Here is a 23,482-nt window from a genome sequence, read left to right on the forward strand (position 1 = left end):
GGCTCCAGCACTCCCCGCGACCCTTGTGAGGATAAGCGGTGAAGAAAATGGATGGATGGATGGATGATTGCATTGTTCAATCGTGGCGAACTGAAGAAAAGGAACCAGAAGAGGTGGTGGCATGCAGGATGTGGCGGCTCCAAGAGGATTTTGCATATTCTTGTCTCACTTCAAATCCTCAAGGGTGGTTAGACGGGTACCAACTGTACTTCTGGATTGAGGGTACCAACGCAGTCTTCACGCTCTAGTAGTAAATAAAAAGCCAATGTGTCACATGCCCCCTAAATAATCCAGAAAGTTGAGAAACTGTAGTAGATCCTGGCTTGTGTTCCACGTTCATGTAGTTTTAAAGCAGAGGTGTGCTGACTGTGACCTAACATAAATTTCCAGCAGGTCCTGTGGCGCTCGCGCGTCAGCAAATGATCCACAAAGACAAATGCCCGAGACCGAAATAGAGCGCGCTTCATCAGACGGGACGCTCGCGGTCATCGGGGGACGACGTCCACGTCGTCGGTCCCGCTGGCCCGCTTGGGAACGTCACCGGTTAGGTCCAACTGGACGAGCGCCATCGCAAGAGTCGAGCCACAAAAGGTGTGAATTGTGACGGTGAAAATCTTGCTGAAATGGACATAAATATATACTGCACGGTACATTCATGTCTGGAGGGCTTTTATTTAGTGATTTAAAAATCAGTGGGGGGCGGGGGGGGGACCATACTAGTAAAAACTTAATCTGGAAGTGCTGTACATGCGACCGCCAACGTTCGAAGACGATCAACGTGCAAAACGCCGCAGCTCTCGTTCGCTTCAAGAGAAGACACGTCGGGCCACAAGGAGAACCGGCGCGGCCGCGACAACCGTGACGACGCACTGTCGGGGTGTGGAATATGAGGAATTACATCACAAAAAATTCATCTGTGCGGCGTGTGAGTGACCCGACGCAGAAATACCTTGATAGCTGTACTATATTCCTTCTGGAAGACCTGCAGATGCACTTTGAGTAGCGCCAGGCTGCAAGGCAGGTAGGACTCGGAAATGCCAGAATCTCGACACCTTTTGGTGGGCAAAGTAAACTTCATGAAAAGACCCGCGAGTCCACTTTTACAATGCCAATCCTCAAAAAAACTTTCAACCTATGACGCCATCGCCATTGCCCTAATTTTTTTTTTTTTCACATGTCACACAAACCTTTTGTACAAAGCAGTTTGAAGCTCGGCGTCATCTGCCAAGTAAAAGCGGGAAAGGCCCAGTTCCATCAGTACCGGCATCGGCAGCCTGTAGCCCGCTTCGGCGAGCAACCCCAGGTTGTACCATCCCTGCTCGTGGAAACGACCTTTTTATCATGTTTGAAAATAATAGGCGGCCGGGTACTTCGGGGCGGCGGAAAATAGGCTTAAAGCACGGGCGTCAAAGTCATTTTAGTCGGCGGGCTGCGTTCATTCACCTGCGGCTCGTTGCTCAGCGCCGCCAGTTTGTACATCTGCGCGGCAGGGGTCAATCTCTTGCGGCCGTCCACCAGGCCGTCGTACCACATGTCGCCCATCCTCAGGAAGGCTGCAGGCAAAGACAACGGCACGTCTCAAAGTGTAAATCGGTGGTCATTCATTTGGAACATCAGGAAAGTTTTGCATTTGAAGAAGAGCAAGTGCACTATTAATTTCGAATAAAGCAAATTAAAAAAAATTATATTCTTGTCTGATACACTAAGCTCGCAACGCTTTCTTGAAACTTTAACCCTTTTTTTGAAACCCAAACTCGGGCCTGATGACCCAAGTCTTAAACCCTGTCTTAAAAACCTAATCTTAAACTTTAAGATTAACCCAGATGTCAAGATGTCAGGAGATGGGGTACACCCTAAACTGGTTGCCAGCCAATCGCAGGGCACATCGAGACAAACAGCCGCACTCACAATGACACCTACGGGCAATTTAGAGTGTCCAATTAATGTTGATGTCTTTTTGAGATGTGGGAGGAAACCGGAGTGCCCGGAGAAAACCCACACAGGCATGGGGACAAAATGCAAACTCCACACAGGCGGGGCCGGGATTGAACCGGGTCCTCAGAACTGTGAGGCCAACGCTTTAGCAGCTGAAGCGCCGTGCCGCCCTATCCCAGACTTGAAAACGAAGCTACGCCGCTGCATAATTGCGCACTTGTCGCACGCTCTCAGCGCACATGAAAACCGATCCACCGCAGTGAACCACAGCCTGACGTCTTTTTTTTTCCCCACACACGGAACCACATGGTCTCTAACGAGCTGCTGCTCAGCCTACTTCTACTTCCTAGTTTACCTGACACCGCCCCACTCCGCTCTTAAAGGGGTACAATCATAATTACAAACAGAACACACACCCGGAACTTTATATCTGCCGGCATGACTGGTGGACTACACCCGGAACTTTATATCTGCGGGCATGACTGACCGCACCTGTACATTTTTCAAACGTGAGTGACGGCCTAAACCTCGCCCAAAATCATTGCAGCAAGATTAGCCTTGCGTAGGAGGACGCCGATTCGAGCTCCTCTTGTCTAGTTTACCGTAAGGCTCCGGTTTCTCATTGTGGATCGTGAGGTTATAATATCTTCTCTTGCATTGCAGTGCAAAAGCTGGAGGCAGGAAATCTCCCTGTACACAAACGGCGCACAAAAGATGAGAACAACAGTGCGTAACAGTAATTCATGATCAGCAGTAGCAAACTGACCTTGTTTTGATCACACAGGTACGCCGCGTTAAACTGGGCCACCGCGACGCCCAGTTCGGCGGCCATCATATAATACACCAGCGAGCCAAACCTGGAAAAGCAAACCACCCAAGCGACGGCTCATTTGTTCACTGTTGTTTTGCGTTTTGGGGTATGATTAATGCTTTCCGCAGTTGGACGCGAAGTCGGACTCACAGGTCACTCTTCAGGAAGGCGTTCAGGCCTCGCCGCAGCAGACCACCCAAGTATCCGTTTTGCTCCGCCGCCCACTTTGCCAATCTGTGCTCAGGTAGAAAAAGACATTTTAGAGTCCTGTACTCGGGCAGACAGTGTATTACTTTTAATAAGAGAAAAAAAAAAAGATTATGAGCCAACAAGAGAGCATTGGACGGACGGCGACTGACGAGACCGGGGAGGCCGGTGGACCAGATGTCGGCAACCTCCGCCGCTCCCCTGATGTGTCCTCGCTCCGCAGCCTTCAGGAAGTACTTGTACGCCATGTACTGCGGGCAGGAACAACACGTTCAGTGTGCCACTTCTGTAGAAATGGGTGCTGATGCTGAGTTGAAATGTAAAATTGTAAAATTTATGACTTGTAAGGAAATATAGATATTTTTGAGGGGCGGGGGGAAGGTGATTAATTAAATACATTTGCAGAATTTCTCCGTCAATTGGGGAATCTTCTTAGCGAAAACTGAATGATTGGCACTTTTACTAGTTGGAATCCATCCATCTATCCATTTTCTTTGCCGCTTATCCTCACGAGGGTTGCAGGGAGCGCTGGAGCCTATCCCAGCTGTCAACGGGGAGGAGGCGGGGTACACCCTGAACTGGTTGCCAGCCAATCGCAGGGGACACAGAGACAAAGAGTCGCACTCACAATCACACCTAGGTGCAATTTAGAGTGTCCAATTAGTGTTGCATGTTTTTGGGATGTGGGAGGAAATCGGAGTGCCCGGAGAAAACCCACGCAGGCACGGGGAGAACATGCAAACTCCACACAGGCGCGGCCGGGATCGAACTTGGGTCCTCTGAACTGTGAAGCTGACGCTTTACCAGCTGATCCACCGTGCCGACACAAGTTCAAATAAAATGTGGAATTACAAGGAAAATTGAACTCGGTATTTGGTAACATAACACTTCCAGACGGATTAATCTTCCCACCCGGTCGGCAGGTCTGTGCGGGTAAAGCCCGAGGGAGTGCACGATCCCGAGGTTGAGAGCGGCGTCCGGGTTCCCGAGGTCATCCGCCCGCTCCCACAGCGCCGTCGCCTTCTGGTAGTCAAGCTCCAGCCGCTCGTAGTACCAGGCCAGCGCGCTGATGGCGGGGACAAAACCCTGAAGAAGAAATAAGGACTTAATCCTGTTAGACCACTCCAGTTACTGGAATGGCGAACATCCTCTCCAAAATAAAATAATGAATAAAATACAAAAATAAACATAGTCCAGTCCAAAAATCCACAGCACATACACAAATTGAAAATGTCATTTAATTGATGGGACGACTTCTCTTGTCACTTATTCAAGTCAGCCACCATGTGCAACAGAAATAAACAAAAGGATGACAAAATATTTCATAGTCAAGAAAATCGCTGTGTATAGCAAACCTTGTCCATTGCTTTCTTCAATAACGTGACAGCTTTGGGAACGTCTTTTTCGACACCGTGGCCCTACGGAGACAAAGTAACATCACTTCAGATCAACTTTTTTAAGAATGTCCCAACTTGCAAGTCTATTCAAGTCTCAATTCATTCAGTTACTCATCTACTTTGCTGTGGTGCAAGTAAAAATTCAACTAATGAGCTCATGGGTAATGAGTGCTGCAAGGATGAAGCAGAAGATGAGTACAGTATTTCTGTGACGTACTACACTGAAGCAGAGGGAGTTGATCAAGGCCGTAATTAATGCCAGTCGAAGCCATTAAAATAATTTCAACGCTACATACTCGGTCCAAGAGCAATCGCTCAAAAAAAAAGCAAATAAGGAAAAACGTCTCACTTCTCTACATTCTATTTATGTCATTACTGTATGTTTTTAAGCTGTACAATACTGTAGAGTGCTAGTTCTCATTTATTTTTTCATTTTAAAAAAAGACAAGAAAATGTTTGGGAGGCTGGAACGGATTAACCACCTTTCCATTCATTTTAATGGGGAAATTAGTCTTGAGCTAGAATTGGTTTGAGTTTCATGTATAGTGAGTATGTCGTGTAATCCCCAAAACTCACCTGCAGAAGGACAATGGCAAAGTCGTACATGGACACGGGGTCCTCCAGGCGGACCGCCCCCCTCTCGTAGTGCCTCACTGCCGCCTCAACGTTGGTCGACACCCCCTGCTGACCCCAAAAGAGCATGCGGGCCAGGGATTGCTGGAAAAATGCAGTTGGCGTCTGATTGTCATTTCTTTTTTGTCGTTGTTGTTCACGAGATGACAGTAGGGGTACCTCGGCATCGGGGGCACCTCGGTTCGCCTGAAGCTTGAGCCACTGGAAGATGTGATGGTCTTCATTGGTCTGAAGGTTGAGGATCTCGTCGTTGTGCAGGTAGATGTCCTCAACGTAAACCTCCACATGGGAGAGAATTTAACAGTGTAGTTTAGGATATGGAATGCTAGAAAATGGGGTTCAGATCTCTTGATTTCACACCAGAACATTTAAACACTGCCTACTAGAACAACTGAACTTTATTTGGGGTAAATAAGGGGCACCCTAAACAGTGGCACCTGTGTGCTGGGTCAAATTTAACACGAGTTTGAATTTAAATAAATTCTGAACATTGCCACATACCACTTGTAAGATTATATTGCATTTGTTTAGTTTTAATTCCCCTCTCAATGTTTTGGGAACATCCAATTGAGTTCTACAAGTTTTAAGCCACATTAACGGTGGAAAATGTTTTCAAAGGATTTATTTTGGTATCACTGTCGTACAGTATATTCCCAAAACCTGGCATTTGAACAGGGGTGTGTAGACTTTTTATAACTACATTTCTTAATTTTACAGACTTTTTAAACATTTTCAAAATAAATGATGAATTCAAATTTCCATCAGAAATGATGTACAATGGGGAAAAACATCCATCCATCCATTTCCTCTGCCGCTTATCCTCATGAGGGTCGCGGGTAGTGCTGGAGCCTATCCCAGCTGTCAACGGGCAGGTGGCGGCGTACACCCTGAACTGGTTGCCGTCCAATCACAGGGAATATAGAGACAAACAGCCGCAATCACAATCACACCTTGGGACAATTTAGAGTGTCCATTTAATGTTGCATGTTTTGGGGATGTGGGAGGAAACCGGAGTGGCCCGGAGAAAACCCACTTAGGCACGGGGAGAACATACAAACTCCACACAGGCGGGGCCGGGATTGAACCCGGGTCCACAGAACTGCGAGGCCAACGCTTTACCAGCTGATCCAGGGTGTCGCCATGGGGAAAAACAATCTATTGAAAATCAAATTTTCCAGCAGCCCCTAAAAGTGACTTGCGAGGTTCGGCCGTCACCTGCTCCGGCGAGGGATTCTGCCGGTCCCGCGTGGTCTGTTCGGCCATGTTGGCGTAGTAGGCGTAGGCTACGTCCTGGTCAGCGAGGACCCCGCGGAGGCCCCGGTGGTGCAGGTGACCCAGTCGCAGCAGAGCCAGCCGATGGTCCTTCTGGGCCGCCAACAGGGCCAGGAGCCGGGCCTGCACGACACCCTCTCGTCAAACGCTGGCGAGCTACGCGCTGACCGATGACGACGCACCTTATTGGGGTCTTCGTCCACCCCCAGACCCAAGCTGTAGATGAGCGATGACATGTGCAGAGCTGCAGAGTTATTCAAGCAGCTGGCGTTCAGTAGCAGAGGTAAAACTTGAGCGAAGACTCGCATGCTGCTCACGCTGCCCAGTTTGTGAAGGGACAGAGAATACAGCGCTCGGCCCACCGCGTCAGGGCTGACTCCTCCCCTCGCTTAAAAGATGACATTTGCAGTCATATTTGGAGCAGATTAAAAAAAAAATGAAGTCAAGTGCAACAATGCAGTAACACTAGTCGACAATACAACTTTCCAAAACTTTTTGTCCATCCATCTATTTATTATCTGAGCTGCTTATCCTCACAAGAGTCACGGGAGTGCTAGAGCCCATCTCAGCCGTCATCGGGCAGGAGGTGGGGTACACCCCGAACTGGTCGCCAGCCAATCACAGGGCACATCGAGACAGACAACTGTCCCACTCACAATCACACCGAGGGGCAATTTAGTCTGTTTTTCGTCATTTTTTTAAATGTTATTGCTAAATAAAAAGAGGCAGCACGGTGAGTCAGCTGGTAAAGTGTTGGCCTCACAGGTCTGAGGACCCGGGTTCGATCCCAGCCCCGCCACTGTGGAGTTTGTATGTTCTCCCCGTGCCTGCGTGGGTTTTCTCCGGGCACTCTGGTTTACTTCAACATCACAAAAAAGATGCAACATTAATTTTAATTGCAGCTGTTTGTCTCCATGTGCCATGCGATTGGCTGGAAACCAGTTCAGGGAGCACCCCTCATCCTGCCCGTTGACAGCCGGGATAGGCGCCAGGACTCCCGTGACCCTCATGAGGATAAGCGGCAAAGATAGATGGATAAAATAAATCATTTGATGCATTCAATGTGTATACAGTACATAATGTTTAGTTTAGCCATCCATCCATCCACTTTCTTAGCCGCTTATCCTCACAAGGGGCAGGAGGCGGGGTACACCCTCAACTGTTTGCCAGCCAATCGCAGGGCACATATTTTTAGTTTCATTAATCACAAGCATAAATGTATTGCATAAAAAATACTGGACACATTTTTATGAACATGTTTAATTCAGTAAGATAAATTAATATACTACATACAGTAATTAAACTATTCACATTAAAATAAATTGGCAAAAACACATCCTTTTACTGTATTTACAGTATGTATAATTTTTTTGTTTTCCTTTTTTTATCTTGATAATTTACTCAGCACATGATTAAATATAGTCTGGATATACTTGAATCTGTGTCATTTGAATTTTATATGTATATGTTATGGCTAAAGGTTGGAATGTTACTTATAGTATGTTTACTTTTTTCTTGAAGAGTTTGACCCCGGAATAAATCAAAACTATTTCCGGGAGATAATTGTAATTTCTTAACAATAAAGAGGCAACTGCTCTGTTTAAATAAATTATTGAACAATACCACACATTTTTTTTCCCCATCCTTTCAGGCTGTTTAAGTTCCTTTTGCGCTTTTCCGCTTACCGCGTTTGAAAGCCAAATGCTGTACAATTTTGGCAACGCATCGAGGAACTGCCCCCTCCCACGGCTCGCACGTGTTCGGCGTATCTTTCCGTTTCTCACCGTGGAAGATCTCCAAACGGTTGCCTGGAGAAAATGAAAAGAGGAGCTTTTCAATTACGTCGCCGCCACCTCGTGGGACGAGAGGTCGACTACCTGACGCTTTGCTTTCCTGGGCCAGGAGCGAGTAGAAACGGATGCTTTGGTTTATAGAGAAGGAAAATTCTCCACAGGCGTGCATCCATCCGGGAAGGTCCAATTCTCGGACGACTGCCGGGAGAACAACGTCTGACTGTGGATGAGAGGAATGGTCATGTAGGTTGTGTTTGTTTGTGGGGGGTGGGGTGGGGTTACCGAGCTTTGGGGCGACGCTCTACTGCGATAGTAAAACGAGGGTCCGAAGTAACCTTCGACGCCTTTCACGTATCGACCCCCTCCGATCACAAAGTATCCATCGGTGTCGTCCAGCCTGATGTCATGGCTCAGCCTGTGCAAAGTCAAAATGATATCAAATGGCAGAGTTCCCAAATGTTTGGAGGCGTGAATACAAATAATATTCATATTAATATTAATAATATATAAGTTTATTTTACCAAGTTGAGCTGGTTTCTTGGGGTGAATTTTCAAAGTTTTTGTTTTTGGTTAATGGCAAGTAATCAAAAGTGTTCATTATCCCAATAATATCCATGGATTTTCTTCACTGCTTATCCTCAAGAGGGACGCGGAGAGTGCTGGAGCCTATCCCAGCAGTCAACGGGCAGGAGGCGGGGTACACCCTGAACCGGTCGCCAGCCAATCACAGGGCACATTGAGACAAACAGCACAATCACACTGACGGAGCAATTTAGAGTGTCCAATTAATGTTGCATGTTTTTGGGATGTGGGAGGAAACCGGACTGCCCAGAGAAAACCCACGCAGGCACGGGGAGAACATGCAAACTCCACACAGGCAGGCCCGGGATTAAACTTGGGACCTCAGAACTGTGAGGCCAACTCTTTACCACCTGATCCACCGTGCCGCCCAATAATAGTCACTTCAAAATAAAATGTCAGACTTCCTGTGTATTTGTGTGTATATTCCTGTGTATAAGACTTACTGAGACTTTTTTTGTGGTTTGTCTCGAATTTTGAAACTCATTTCATTTCATCGCTGTCATGTCATGCTGCTAAATGAAAAATGTCCATATTATCAAAAATTCCAAATTTTCATGAGTCATTCAACTTTTTTTTTATAACCCGGCAATAAACGGCAGAGTGCCCGTCTGTTTTTGGGTATGCCTTCTTTCGACTTTTTTTGTGGGTTTACTTGTTCTAGAGATGACGACGAGATACACGAGACTGCTAAGATCTCGAGTCCCCTTTCAAGCACTCTACAAAATAAACGTATTGTTATTATTGTTAAAGTTCATGTTTCAGGGGCTCATTATTTTGTTTTTCTGTAGCAAGTCCGTCAATTTCCCGCACACTCACCTGTTCTCTGTGGACTTCACCGTTCTTGACTTGTTGCCCAAGCAGACGGTGGTGATAGCGACCTGACGACATTGTACAGTCAACAACCGCGTCGTGTTTAATCCATAAATGGGTCACATGACTCACCTGTCGGCCTTGAAACGTCACCGTGAGGTGACACCACCTGTTCAAGGGCAGCTTGTGCGGGAAGAGGATGGCGGTGGATTCTCCCGGCCCGCCGTGCACTTGGACGTGCAGCCGACCTGAACACAAGGCAGTGGGTGAGAAGGTCAGATTTATTTGTTTTTTGCTGTTGTCTACCCCACAAAGATGAGCGAAAAAGAATAGTATTAATATAATATAATTTTCTCGTTTCTTTCTTTTGGAAAATGGTATGTTTTCCACAGACATAGACATTTCTCGCTTGAAACAAAAGTATGGCCAATGTTTGTGCACTTTGCTCAGCTTCACAATTTCTTCACAAAGCAGCTCTCAGGTTTTTATGTTGGTATAAGTATAAATATAGTTCAAAATCTGACACTGAGCGTACACATTCTATTAATTGTCATTACACAAAACATTTTTATGTGGTCAAAAGTACTCTCATAGACTTAAATAGATATAATTCAAATAAAATTAGGCAGCTCTCTGGTTGTCATGTCAGTTACATAACGTAACAGGGAGCTATCCATCCATCCATTCAGTTTCTTAGCCGCTTATCCTCACAAGGGTCGCGGGGAGTGCTGGAGCCTATCCCAGCTGTGAATGGGCAGGAGGCAGGGTACACCCTGAACTAGTCGCCAGCCAATCGCAGGGCACATAGATACCAACAGCCACACTCAAAATCACACCTAGTGACAATTTAGAGTGTCAAATTAATGTTTGCATGTTTTTTGGGATGTGGGAGGAAACCGGAGTACCCAGAGGAAACTCACGCCGCCACGGGGAGAACATGCAAGGCAGGTCCGGGATTGAATCCGGGACCTCGGAACAGGGAGCTAATTTAAGTGTGTTCCAATATTTTTGCCCACCTATTAAAAGAAAGGTTTTGCATGTGATCTAGTTCCAAATAGATGTACCTGTAAATCAAATCTGAACTGTTCATTTGTACAGACAAAAAAATAAAAAAATTAAGGAATCGGTCTGACTGTTCCAATACTTTTGGAGGGGGGTGTAAGAACATTGCACAATTTGGAAACAGCCGACAAAGCAAACTTGTAGTTTACGCTGCTGCTAACGTGTGACCTCTGACCTTTTGAACCGCTAACGCACAGGAGTCTTGGTGCAATTACATAGAAGGTGAAAACCAGATCTTCGTGTCCAACCATTGACAGATTTGTCACCATCTCTCAGTTTTCCGGGCCGGTTTCAGCGCGTACCCGACTGAGTGAGGAGCACGGTGGGCGTTGCGTAGTTGTTCTTGGAGTCAATGCGATGAAGCACCCCGCACGAGCGCTCTTGGCAGTGTCGGGTCACCAACAACCAGATGGAGAACTTGGACCTGCAATCTCTGGATCAGTTTGTTCTTTGCATTGTCAATCAGGAATATTTTAATGTTTTTCTGTACACTTGAAAAAAAAAAAAAATCTATATTTGTAATTTCCATTTGAAAACGGAGAGAACAAATGACAAGAGGATTCATGCCCTTGAACTAATGCTTCGATTTCCTTTGTACGCTACGCCTCGTTACGCTCACCAGGGGAAAGCGACGGTGTGGATTCGAAGGTACTCCAGAACTTCGCTGGCGTAGGGCCGAAGACTCTTCACGATGCCGAATTTTTCCCCGGTGGAGGCGAAGATCGAGGACAAGGACACCAAGGTCAGCGTTTCTGAAGACGACAGACGGGATTGTGGGGTGGTTGGACTCCGGTATACACGTTATTCGCATGGGTTCTACTTGCAGATATTGAACTTTAAAGTTAAATACAACTGAAGTGCCCTAACTCTTTAGGAAAAGTGATCAATTTTTTTTTCTTTTAATTTAGGATATAGGATCCATTACTGTGAAAAGTCAAAATGGATCAAATTTTCCCTTATAGAGTATGGGCAGGTTGACGGCCTGTTGCCATTTGAAGAAAATAATAGCAGTCCCAGATTTCACACTAAGTACATTTGTCAGCAGGGATGAGAATTTGCCAAGTTTTTTTTCAGCTGAAAATTTAATTTTTGTGAAACGTGTAAATCCGTTGACAAAATTTTGGGGGGTAGCGTACGGCTTGACGCGGGGCGAGGCTGTGATCAAGATTATCTATCGGCAACGCTCGTCGTGAAATTGGTCACAGCTGTGATAGCAGAAAACGCCGTTGTTATGTTTGCATTAAATTTGGTGTTTATAATAGCGACAGCATCCCGCATTTTGGCGGTATTTCATCGGTATTTTCACTCTGATGTTAACATTTCATAGAGAATCATTCTGTTTACTACGGCATAGTTATAACTTATAGACAGTATGTTATCGAGCGGTCTGCACGTTTGCCGGTGTGGTGAACGTCTCGGAGCGAAAAGATGAGGATCGTGCCAGGGAAATTGATAAAAACCACGGGGTAAGATGGGCGTGGCTTGAACAACGTGTAACCGTGCAGATAGGAACGAAAACGTTATCAACGTGTCTAACCGAACACATGCAAAAAGTGGACGTTCCCGCCGAAGTGTTGTGCACTCTATATTCCGATGTGATCCATTATGGAAGCCGAGGAACAAAAATTATCCAGGAGCATATCCAAAACCAGGAAACACAAAAAGGTAAGTTGTATGTAAATTTCTCAAATATTATAGAAGTGACAACTGTTAATACGATTAGGCCAATCTGCAGCACCGCCCCTGGAGATCACGCATTTTATCGCTCACTTTTATATTTCATGATCTCTCTCTCTCTCTCTCTCTCACATTTAATATATATATATATATATATATATATATATATAAAATAAACAAATTACTTGTGTACTTATTTCTGAAGTATAACTTGTAAGTGCAGTAGCCTGTTTGATATAAATTTCACATTTCTACATTTTTATGTCTTAAGGTTAGCGAAATTATTTTGGTTGTTTGGATTCATATTTTAAGTTTTCAAAATGTTATGATTGCCCTGTATTTAAACTGTTGGAAGTAACCAAAGGTCACCATTTAACAGTGTGTTTTATTAAAAATTTTCATGCCAAAGGCAGACATTTTCAGTGTTTTTCCCAAATTGGTCATTCCCAACCCTGTGTCAGTTTTCAATGAACACTGAAATATAGATGATTAAGATGAACTAAAATTAAAACATGAATGCTAATCATTTTCTTTTGCTATTTTTGTCTGGTGTTTTTTTTCTCATGTAAATTATGGGGCAAACTTTGGCTCAATCAAATTTGGGAAACATGGCCCGAGAAAAATGTACAAGATTGACATGGGCTGACGATGGCATCAAATTCTGGGATTAATCACAGACCCAACAATCAAATGAGTGTCATTTTTCTCAACTAAAAGTTGATTACTTAAATGAATAAAAATGCTGATATGTAATCTATTCTAGTTTGCCCAAAAAATACAAAAAGAAACCTTTTGTTACAGGTTTTAAAAAAGGAAAATAGCATTCTAAGTATTATCTCTATTAACAATCAATAACACGATAAAAAGAATGAATTAATGATTGTCAAGAATGAAGCATTTTGCGATTATGATAATAATGATGACTGTGCTGCTCCTTCTGATGATGATTTTTTTTTTTTTTTACCGCGGAATTTGAAACGTGGAATTTTTGTGGAGTCGTCCCAAAAATCTCAATTTTTCCGATTTCCAGTTTTCCTACCTTGCTCTGCCAGGCATTGTTTCCTTGCGTGGTCTTGAGCGAACGAGAGCATCCTCGCGCCCCAAGGGAAGGAGACCTGATGCCGCTTGACGGGCCGACCGTACTTGGAGCGGGACTCTAACGTTGCGACGTGGTGCACTGCGACCACCCAGTCGCCACCGCCAATTTCCCCGTACCTGATCGAGGCTCGCAGCGTGCAGCTCAACACCCACCGGGAGTCCGGAACGACGGCGTCCGGTTTGTAAAGAACCCAATCGGGCAGGGTCACCTTGAGTGTCCTTTTTCGGGGTTTTCCCGGGACGCAGTGCCACCGTCTCAGCAAGGATGTGGAACTCTCGCCGATGTCGAAGGTCACAATAAAGTCCAGTTGTACAATCGCAGGTGCATCACATGAGTAGGAAACCTCCAAAGGGAGATCCGGAGCGGGTTCCCGGGGAGGATTCAAGAGTCTCACGGAGTCCACCGCAAAGACCACCTGGGGAGAAAAAAAAAAAAAGACACTTTTTAATGACTGTTGTTTTAGTCCACTGAAAAATAATAAATTGGCTCATACCTGCACACTGAACAACAGCTCATAAATGTATTTGTACCACAAATCCATCTTGTCATACGAGACGGTCGAGCTGCAGTGGCAAAGAAAAGTCAAGGACAAAGTCTCCACACCCGGACCTCATCCGGCTCCACCTGATCGCATAAGTCAATATTGGACTGTGACAATTGGAGCTCAAGACTCGAATGAGGTGCAGCCCGAGTGTTTCCTGACTATCCATCCATTTTCTTTGCTGCTTATCCTCACGAGGGTCTCAGGGAGTGCTGGAGCCTATCCCAGCTGTCAACGGGCAGGAGGCGGGGGACACCCGCGATTGGTTGCTAGCCAATCGCAGGGCACATGGAGACAAACAGCCGCGCTCACAATCATACCTAGGGGCAATTTAGAGTGTCCAATTAATGTTGCATGTTTTGGGGATGTGGGAGGAAACTGGACTGCCTGGAGAAAACCCACGCAGACACGGGGAGAACATGCCACGCAGGCGGGTACGGGGCTGAACCCGGGTCCTCAGGACTGTGAGGCCAACGCCTTACCAGCTGAGCCACCGTGCCGCCTTCCTGACTATTATGTAAAAATATTTTAATCAAAAAGGAATATCTAAGTTTTTGTTTTGTTTTTTTCAATTTGTAGTCATGCAAAGCACTTTCATTTCAGATGCAGTTGTTTTCAGTGCTTTTTGAGTGTTCTATTATTGAACTTGAGAATAATCATCAGCTTCTTTAGAATAAGTTTTGAAAAAAAGAGACAAAATCAGTTGGGTACTTTCATCCATCCATTGTCCAAGCCGCTTATCCTCACAAGGGTTGCGTGAGGCTGGAGCCTGTACCAGCTATTAGAGTAGTATTCATAGCAGTGGTGCCTCAGTTCTGGAACACAATCCGTTCCAGAAGGCCGGTTGAAAACCGAAACGTTCGAAAAGCGAAGTGTGTTTTCCCATTACAATGAATGGAACATGAAATAATGCGTTCCAAGCATTAAAATTTGTTTTTTAAAGCGTTTTTTTTTTTTTTTTTTTTAGCTTTTCCTGATAACAAACAGGAAGATAAATACTTTGCTTTGTTGTCACAATATATAAAACTATAAATATAGAGATGCCTCAGCTCTCAACCACAAACGGTTAGAGAAGAGATTTGTTCAAAAACCAAATTTACGTTTCTAGTTACAATGAATGGGAAAAGAAATTATGCGTTCCAAGCCTAAAAAATTTGGCTTTTTAAAGCTTTTTTTTTTTTTTTTAGCCTTTCCTGAAAATAAACAGAATGGTAAAAATACATGTATAGTTTAACTACCTTATATAAATAAATCATTTAAGAAATATATTTATTTTTTGCTTAAAATGTATGCTTCAGCAGTAGAGTATGCTCTGCTGGGAGTGCATTGCCGTATCTGTAGCGACTTGGCCCATGGCATTGTAAACATTTTTTTTTTTCAACAAAAGTGCAGAATAACTTTTAACAAGCAATACTGAGGGGGGGAGGGGCGGACAACTTGTTTTTTATTTGCACAGAAAGTACGTAATGTACAAAAAATTTAACTTGGAACTAGAGGTAGGGTTAATGAACCAAAAAAAAAAAAAAAATAATGCAATACAAGTGTTTCAACCAACCAGTTTCGTTTTTTTTTTTTCTTGGGGGGGGGGGGTACCCTCAAAAGCACAATAACAAATCATCATGGGTCAGCTGAACAGGGCATTCAAATTCAGATTTTCATTCAAAAACCAAAGCAAAAAAATCTCAAAACATTCAAAAAACGATTTGTACGAAAACAGAGACATTCGAAAACCAAGGTACCACTGTACTAAGAAACGAGGCAATATTTTGTCCTATCGTCGAAGGGGAGTACTTGTATTGTTAGCAAGGACGCTAGCTTACCTGAACCGACTTTATTAGCGCTAGTTATTGGCTAGCTAACGCGTCTAGCAACTTTGCATTTCAACAAACCTCCCATCCGATGAGTTGACTAAACGCATGTGAAACCTTCGTGGAAGTTGAGGAGCGGAGAGTTGGGCGTGAAGGAGAAGCCATGCGGTGCGGTAACTAGCACGAAGATGCTGTGACTTGTGACTCTTTTCCCACTAAATTTGAGGTTAGTTGAGTGGAGAACAGGCGGCCGTCAAAAAACTGACAAAATCAAGAACCAAGCATCAGGCAGTTAGCGGCAAAGGTTACCTACTGGAAATGACACCATATGATCATATTTTTACGCACGCGAATCCAGATGTCAAAGCGTTGAGAGATTGAAAAGTAAAAAAAATAAAAATAAATACAGCATCTGAAATGTACGTAATTAATAATAAAGATGAATTTTCATGTCATTTCTGTACAGTATCTGTTTTGATAAATTAGCATTAGGAAAAACAATGCACACAAAATAGTTTCCCTCGCCTGCTGTCTTTTTTACATTGTGTGGTGATTGCACATTGAAAAGAAAAATTACTGTAATTTCCGGCCTACAAATCGCAACTCCCCCACACGCTTTCAACACTGCGGTTTATCCGGTGATGTGGCTAATTTGTGCATTTTTTTCTCACGGCCACAATAGGGCACTCGAGCGGAAAAGGTAAACATGAGACCGGTGGAATATATGTGCCGAGGAAGTGACTTTTACCGGCCCTATTGGCGTCGTGCTCGCATTAGCATGTTGCTGCAGTGTGACTGGAGTGTCTGTGATATTTACCAGCAAGTTTTGTTTTCACCGGCCCTGTTAGCATTAGCGCTAGCGTTTAACTATTTCCGCGTACTGTCTTTTTTTTGTAAATATCTCATTTCAATGTGGGCACTTGCGGCCTTTACACAGGTGCGGCGTATGTATGTACCAAATGGTATTTCCTTTACATTTGTACTGGGTGAGGCTTATAACTAACTAGGTCCACTCTGTAGGCCGGAAAATTACGGTACACTCAACTGTATATGGCAATGTGTACAACAAACAATATTCTAGTTATTTGTTTAAAATAGTTTATTGCTTTTCATGCAAGAGTGCCATAAAAGACCATCACTGGAGATGCAAAAAGTCATCACTGTACAAATATACCGTCTGGTTTTTCATAAATACGAGCTCAAAAGCTGATAAGAACTTATTAGGATAGGGCAGCTGGGCAAGTCGATCGAAGCACTTGGACATGCGTCAAAAAACATCCAGGATGTCATGAACAGTAAGTAGAGCTGTTAACCAAAAGGCGTATCGATTTCTGGAAAAAAAATAGGGAAAAAAAAAAAACGGTAGCAGTTTGTAAAATCTTCAAACCGTATCTCGTGTTTGAGACCGGCTTGTCATTTTCTTTTTTTTTTTTTTGTGGACGAGAAGAAGCTGAAACTACAGATGCATAGTGATGTGAGCCCCCGCCCCCATTGAAAAATGTAAACATCCGAGACAAAGAACGAATTGTCGCTGGAACACTCTTACAAAATGGCGTTCAGCTTTGGCACTTTGATGTGGCATCCTTGGCCTTTAGCGTCACTATTTGGGTGGGTTGATACCAAATTGTTCTATTTAGCCCTTTTACAGCACCCAATAATCACTACGTATATACAAATGTAGAAAAAGATTCAAGACATTATACCTGCAAGCCACAGCACCCCCTCCCCCCCCCCCTTTTTTTTTTTTTTTTTTTTTTTTTTTTTAGACAGTGGTTGTGTTATATCCGTTTTTTAACCACGAGACCCTCAGACGACGAAAAGGCTATCAGTTGGTCAGAAGACTAAAAAATACAGTACTTCTGGTTGAAAACTACTACAATTGGATCATGGGAGGGTTGATTTCTGTTTTTCTTTATAATTATGGGTTTTTTTTTGGGTAACATTTTTCTCCTGATGACACAAGAACCCCGTTTAAATAAATAGCGAACTCAAAACAACAGCATAAAGCGAGAGTTTTGCACACAAAATAAACGCAGACAGATCCAGTTTCAACACCTTTGGGTCGTTTAGTCCATGTCAAAAAAAAAAAAAAAATTCACACCTGACCCTTTTCACTCAGTGCTGAGTTGTCAAGAGGACGGAAAGGGGGAAAAAAATTGTCAGCATGCATCAAAAGACATGCTGGAAAAAAAAAAAAAAAAAAGTTTCCCTTTGAGACTGGCATAGATTAAATTCTTTACATTGCAATTATTTTACCTCCCGACCCCACGCACACAAAAACTCGTCACTACAAGTGACCGCTGTGGAGCTTTAGGGTGAAATTTTAAGATGAACCTATAATAGACTAAAATAGACTTTTTTTACATGAGCCAAATTTCTCACCACTTTCCAGTGAAGTGAATTCTCATAACAGCAGCAAATTCCACAACTGCTATTTCATTCCTGACCGTGAAGGACGTCAACTTCTTTCGGTCTCTATTTTTGCAACCTGCTGATGACATTGTAAGCATGATCAATTGATTGATATTGATCAATTCTCAGTGGTTGTCTCAGTATCATGATGTCCTGATATTGACTGCAAGCAGAAGAGGACTGAATAAAAAAAACAATCATACATAGATCACACATTTACCTTTCAGCTCTTTGTGAGAAACCCGCAAATATACTGCTCCGAATAACAAACATTGACCAGTAATTGACACCCTCCCAAAAAGTTGTTCCTTGCGACCGTTTTGCCACAAGATGTAGCCAAACCACTACTATTACAGCAATTTTAAACTAGATGTGGTGGATAATCCGACAGGATCAGTAAATTAATATCACAGATGTGCCCTTTTAACTTTGAAATGGATAGCATGCCATGTAGCTAACATTAGCTCGAAGGCTATCCATGATGTCAAGCCATCAAAAAACAGCTTCTACATATTTGTGAGAAAATTCTTTTGAGATATCTCATCAATACGACCATAAATAAGTGCTTCATTTGTTGAAATGTGTGTCTCGCGCCACGGGCAATGTTACCGTGGAACTTTCTTTGGGCATTCAAAAATCTCGAGAAGTCATCTTGTTGACGACGTAGCGGAACAATCGTGGTTTCATCCTGGAATTTCACCCAAAAGCCGCCGAGTATTGCAAACTTTCTGTGAGCAGTAAAAGCGGCTGATTGCTCCCAGAGTCCAAAAGGTTCTATAGTAAACCTCACAAAGTGTTGCGGGGCAACAAACAGTCCCGGACAATGCAAAGCAACACCCACCCACCCCCCTCCCAAAAAAAAAAAATACACATTTAAAAAAAAAAAAGAAAAAGTTGCCTCATTTCTTCTGTTTCTTGAAGAGCTTGAAGGTGTGTTTCTTGCGGCTGGCGGTGGAATCCGTGTCCTCGCCCGTGGAGGCGCTGTCCTCCTCCAGCGGGCTCTTCTTTGCCAACAGCTGCGGGATGCGGGTGTTGCCCTTGGCCCAGGTGGGCGAGGGGGTCTCCGGCTCGGTGGAGCTGAGGGAACGGATGGAATCGGCGGGGCTGTGAGCCTCTGCCATCGCCCCCTCCTGCTGCTGCTGGACCCTCTTCATGAGGATGGGGCTGTCAGGCGCGTGTTCACCTGCGCCACACTCGTGGAGTCGGGCGCCGCCGTTGGGCAGGCCCTGCAGCAGGGAGGTGGGCTTCATCAGGAGGCCTTTGGAGCCCAGCGCCGACAGACGGTCGCTCGCGTGCGACAGAGAGAGCGACGAGTCAGAGTCCGACCGATTCAGGTCCCTGTGGGAGAGAGGGCGGATTAGACCCAGTGGGGCTGAAGTGCTCGAATATCAGGACACACCGCAATGCCATGCGTGGTCGTTTACAGGAGAGAGGAAAGACTGAGGTTAGAAAGAGAAAATGCTCAGTAACGGAAGGTGAAATGGATGTGAAATAGAAGCAAAAACCAAGACTTTAAGCACCCATTTTCCTCATACAGTGGACCCTCCTCAATTGCTGTTTTTTTACAAAAGTTTGAAAAACTGAAAAGTTACAATTATAGATTGGTAAAATATTTTTTCATTTTGTTTTATCTAAAGTTTGGCTGTAATGGTGAATAACATTTTAAAAAGAATTACTTGATTTACCTAATTTGTTTTTTTAATCAAACTTGCTTATTCAACCCATTCATGGGCAGGGTGGCAATTTTTTGCCTAATTGAGATAAAAGTCTCCTAACAGGCCACAATCAAGGAAATACTTCTTTTTCGTTTATGGTTAAGTTATATAACTTTATTCATTCATAATCTTGTCCCAAAAATGGGACTCTGCCCGAGGGAGGGTACATGGGTTTTCTTAGTAGATAGCCCCAAAAACCAGAATCAGAATCTGATTAAAACACTTAAATATTTTGACATACTGAAGGATATAATGCATGAAAATCATGATGTCCGAAAAATGGGACACTGCCCACGAACGGGTTAAAATTTAATCTCAATAATTTGATTAATTGTAAAAAAATAACATGCAAAATTAGTTTTCCATAGAAGAATTTTACAATATTGATTAATATATTATTATATATTAATATATAATATTAATTAGAATAACTACAAATAACACAATTTATAAAAATGAGCAAAACTTTCACTTCTTTTAGCATCATTTTAACTTTTTCTTTTTTCCCTTTGAAAAACCTGTGTGATGTCTCCATTTTAGAAATCAAATTAAATACTTGGCCGCCTGTTTCTTGAATTCCAGGCTTTGTCGTGCTGGAATTTTCTGGTCCGCAGCCCAAATAGTTTCAGCCTTTGGTTTGGTTGGACACGGGAGGTTCCACTGCATGACAAAGTTTTGTGTGACACAGCAGGTGGTTAGTGACCACACGCGCATGCCACACGGCGATAGATACCCGAAGCTGTCGCTACGCGCCGAGTGCGTTTTGGAGTCGTCGGAGAAGGTGAGGTCAGGAATGGGGTCCATGGGCTGGAAGGAAGGGTGATAAACGTGGGAGGAATGAGGGCTGACAGAGGAAGAGGAGGAGGACGAAGAATGCGGAATGGCGGCTGAGCTACAGATGATGGCGGGGTGCGACACGGCAGAGGACAGCGGGGGCAGACACAGACTCTCGAGGTGCCCGAAAGACTGGCTGCGGGACTCTCGAAAGGCAGGCCGAGGCCGAGGACCCGGGTGCGAGGCTCCCTCCCCCTGCTGACCTTCCAGCGGGGAACCCTCTACCAACCTCTGCGAGCTCAAAGACAGGTGGGGGTCAATGTGGCGCTGGCGCAGGGACATCATGCTGGGAGCTGCGGGCAGAAAAGCCACATCGTTATCCACAACGCGGGAAACGGGACGCGTCGCTCCGGGATCTGCGGAAAGACACCAAAGTTGCTGGGATTTCTCGGGACTTCACTAACTCCATACTTGCTAAAGTTATCTTCTGTGTATTATGTTTCCACATCCTAGTTATAAGGCTTTCAGAAAAAAAAAATCTGTTGATAAAGAGCATTTTAAATACGTGGAGTAACTCAAAATCCCGGCACTTGTGACATCTTTCCATGTTACATGTGGAAAATGGGAATCAAGAGTCAAGTGCTGCTACTGTGAACCCCCGCCATTTGTCGGCGAGCCCTGCTGCGAAACGTGAAAACCCTTGACGAACTATGACCTGTGTGACGGTCTGAGCGCTTCTCCGTGCTGAAAAGTCTCCTTGTGATGAATGCGCATGCGTTACTAACAGGGGAACTTTGGGTACGTAGCGGACGCTGACTGGGAAATCTCCCGCTCTCATATTTCCCCTTCTTCTACATAGAGGGAGCTAACATTTGTTTTAACCTAATCTTAAAAAAAAAAAAGTTAATGAAAAGTTATACACATACATGTAGATTCGTTGTGTTTGTCTTTCTGATTCAGACTGGCCGGAAGTTTACAAAATATACGCGCATGCGCATTAATCACAAGGAGACTTTTCAGCACCCGGAGCGCTCAGACCGTCACACAAAAACCTTTGTGGTTGCCTCTGGATCCAAAAGGTTGCGGCACAGCACTTTTCGCTTTAAAGTTACAGCCTGGCTAAACGAGGCTCCCCTGCTCACTTCAGTCAGAATCAGGTTTCTTGGACAAGTATGTTACAAGACAAACGAGGAATTTGTCTACTGCAGCTGGAACCACTCTAGTATCACAGAAAACGAAATTTAGGACGGAAAAAAAAAAGTGTGGAGTCACTGAGCACTGAACCAGCCACAAGCGACCAAAGTTCAACGTTGTCTAGCAGTAAGACTGCACCAAGCAATACTTTTATATTAGAGTTGACTTTGTGCTGAGCAGAAAGACAGAAAATAAAAATCCCCCCCACAAAATACTGCAAATACCAAACTTCTAATATGCGGGGTTTCACTGTACACGATATTTGCACACCATGTAACTATGATCGTCTCCCGTAAAAGCCGGCATTTTCCACCTTTTGAATTGTTTCATAAGTATAAACGCTCTAATTGTCCTCACTTGGGGGAAATAGAACGTAATAGAGCTTTGAAACCCCCAGACTCACCCCGTTGTGTTCAACTCGAAAGCAATTGTCACACCGTACCATACACCGGTACCATATACAGTGAAGAACGTAAGTATTTGAACACCCTGCTATACTGCAAATTCTCCCACTTAAATATCATTGAGGGGTCTGAAATTTTCATCGTAGGTGCAGGTCCTATGTGAGAGAGATCATCTAAAAAGAAAACTCCAGAAATCCCAACGTATGATTTGTTTAACGATTTATTTGTGTGATACAGCTGCAAATAAGTATTTGAACACCTGAGAAAACCAATGTTAATATTTGGTACAGTATCCTTTGTTTGCAATTACAGAGGTCAAACGTTTCCTGTAGTTGTTCACCAGGTTTGCACACACTGCAGGAGGGATTTTGGCCAACTCCACACAGATCTTCTCTAGATCAGACAGGTTTCTGGGCTGTCGCTGAGAGAAACAGAGTTGCAGCTCCCTCCAAAGAACCTTGATATGCTTCTTACTGTGCCATTCCTTGGTTTTCCTGGCTAGGTACTTCGGGTCATTGTCATGTTGAAAGATCCAGCCACGACCCATCTTTAATGCTGTGATTGAGGGAAAGAAGTTGTTCCTCAAAATCTCACAATACATGACTGCGGTCATCCTCTCCTTAATACAGTGCAGTCGTCCCATCTCATGTGCAGTTAAACACCCCCAAAGGATGATGCTACCACCCCCATGATTCAAAGTAGGGATGGTGTTCTTGGGTCGGAACTCATCATTTGTTTTCCTCCAAACCCTGTCAGTGGAATTATGACCAGAAAGTTCCATTTGGGTCTTATCTGACCACAAATCTTTCTCCCATGACTCCTCTGTATCATCCAAATGGTCACTGGCAGACTTAAGACAGGCCTTGACCTGTGCTGGTTTAAGCAAGGGAACCTTCCGTGCCATGCATGATTTCAAACTACGACGTCTTAGTGTGTTACGAACAGTCACCTTGAAAACGGTGGTCCCAGCTCTTTTCAGGTCATTGACCAAGTGCTGTTGTGTAGTCCTGGGCTGATTCCTCACCTTTCTAAGGATCATTGAGAACCGACTAGGTGGGGCTCCACTCTGATTTCAATTGACTAACATGTTTAGCTTCTTCCATTTTCTAACGATTGCTCCAACAGTGGACCTTTTATCACCAAGCTGCTTGGCAATTTCTCCGTAGCCCTTTCTAGCCGTGTGGAGCTGTACAATTTTGTCTCTGGTGTCTTTGGACAGCTCTTTGGTCTTGGCCATGTTACAAGTTTGAGTCTTGCTGATTGTATGGGGTGCGCAGGTGTCTTTATGCAACTCTTTGAGGGTCAGAATTCTAGCTGATAGACAGGTGTTCAAACACGTATTTGCAGCTCCATCAC

The 23,482-nt window shown here is 44.2% G+C and overlaps 2 protein-coding genes across 6 annotated transcripts in view; both read right to left on the bottom strand.

The window, feature by feature from the left end:
- Positions 1 to 672: 672 nt before the first annotated feature.
- Positions 673 to 13,988, bottom strand: LOC133504952 (protein sel-1 homolog 3-like). Its single transcript, XM_061827702.1, is given in 23 exon segments — positions 673 to 869; positions 950 to 1,052; positions 1,188 to 1,315; positions 1,444 to 1,553; positions 2,538 to 2,625; positions 2,702 to 2,792; positions 2,897 to 3,204; positions 3,866 to 4,039; positions 4,309 to 4,371; positions 4,927 to 5,067; positions 5,143 to 5,262; positions 6,199 to 6,378; positions 6,438 to 6,643; positions 7,941 to 8,063; positions 8,133 to 8,268; positions 8,331 to 8,463; positions 9,447 to 9,508; positions 9,573 to 9,688; positions 10,805 to 10,926; positions 11,122 to 11,254; positions 13,219 to 13,693; positions 13,772 to 13,874; positions 13,876 to 13,988. Coding segments are annotated over 23 exon segments (3,291 nt in total). The 3' UTR covers positions 673 to 806.
- Positions 13,989 to 15,244: 1,256 nt separating this feature from the next.
- LOC133504635 (stromal interaction molecule 1-like) overlaps positions 15,245 to 23,482 on the bottom strand; it is a 33,840-nt gene continuing 25,602 nt past the window's right edge. For 3 of the 5 annotated variants that reach the window (XM_061827097.1, XM_061827098.1, XM_061827096.1), the window contains 2 exons: positions 20,488 to 20,881; positions 15,245 to 19,377 (listed from right to left, as the gene is read on the bottom strand). In XM_061827097.1, the coding sequence (XP_061683081.1) occupies positions 18,939 to 19,377; positions 20,488 to 20,881 (833 nt within the window). In that variant the 3' untranslated portion in view covers positions 15,245 to 18,938. The remainder of the gene's footprint in view (positions 19,378 to 20,487; positions 20,882 to 23,482) is intronic. The other 2 variants (XM_061827099.1, XM_061827100.1) reach the window with 2 other exon arrangements.

The sequence above is a fragment of the Syngnathoides biaculeatus genome, chromosome 8, assembly GCF_019802595.1.
Source record: "Syngnathoides biaculeatus isolate LvHL_M chromosome 8, ASM1980259v1, whole genome shotgun sequence".
NCBI lineage: Eukaryota > Metazoa > Chordata > Actinopteri > Syngnathiformes > Syngnathidae > Syngnathoides > Syngnathoides biaculeatus.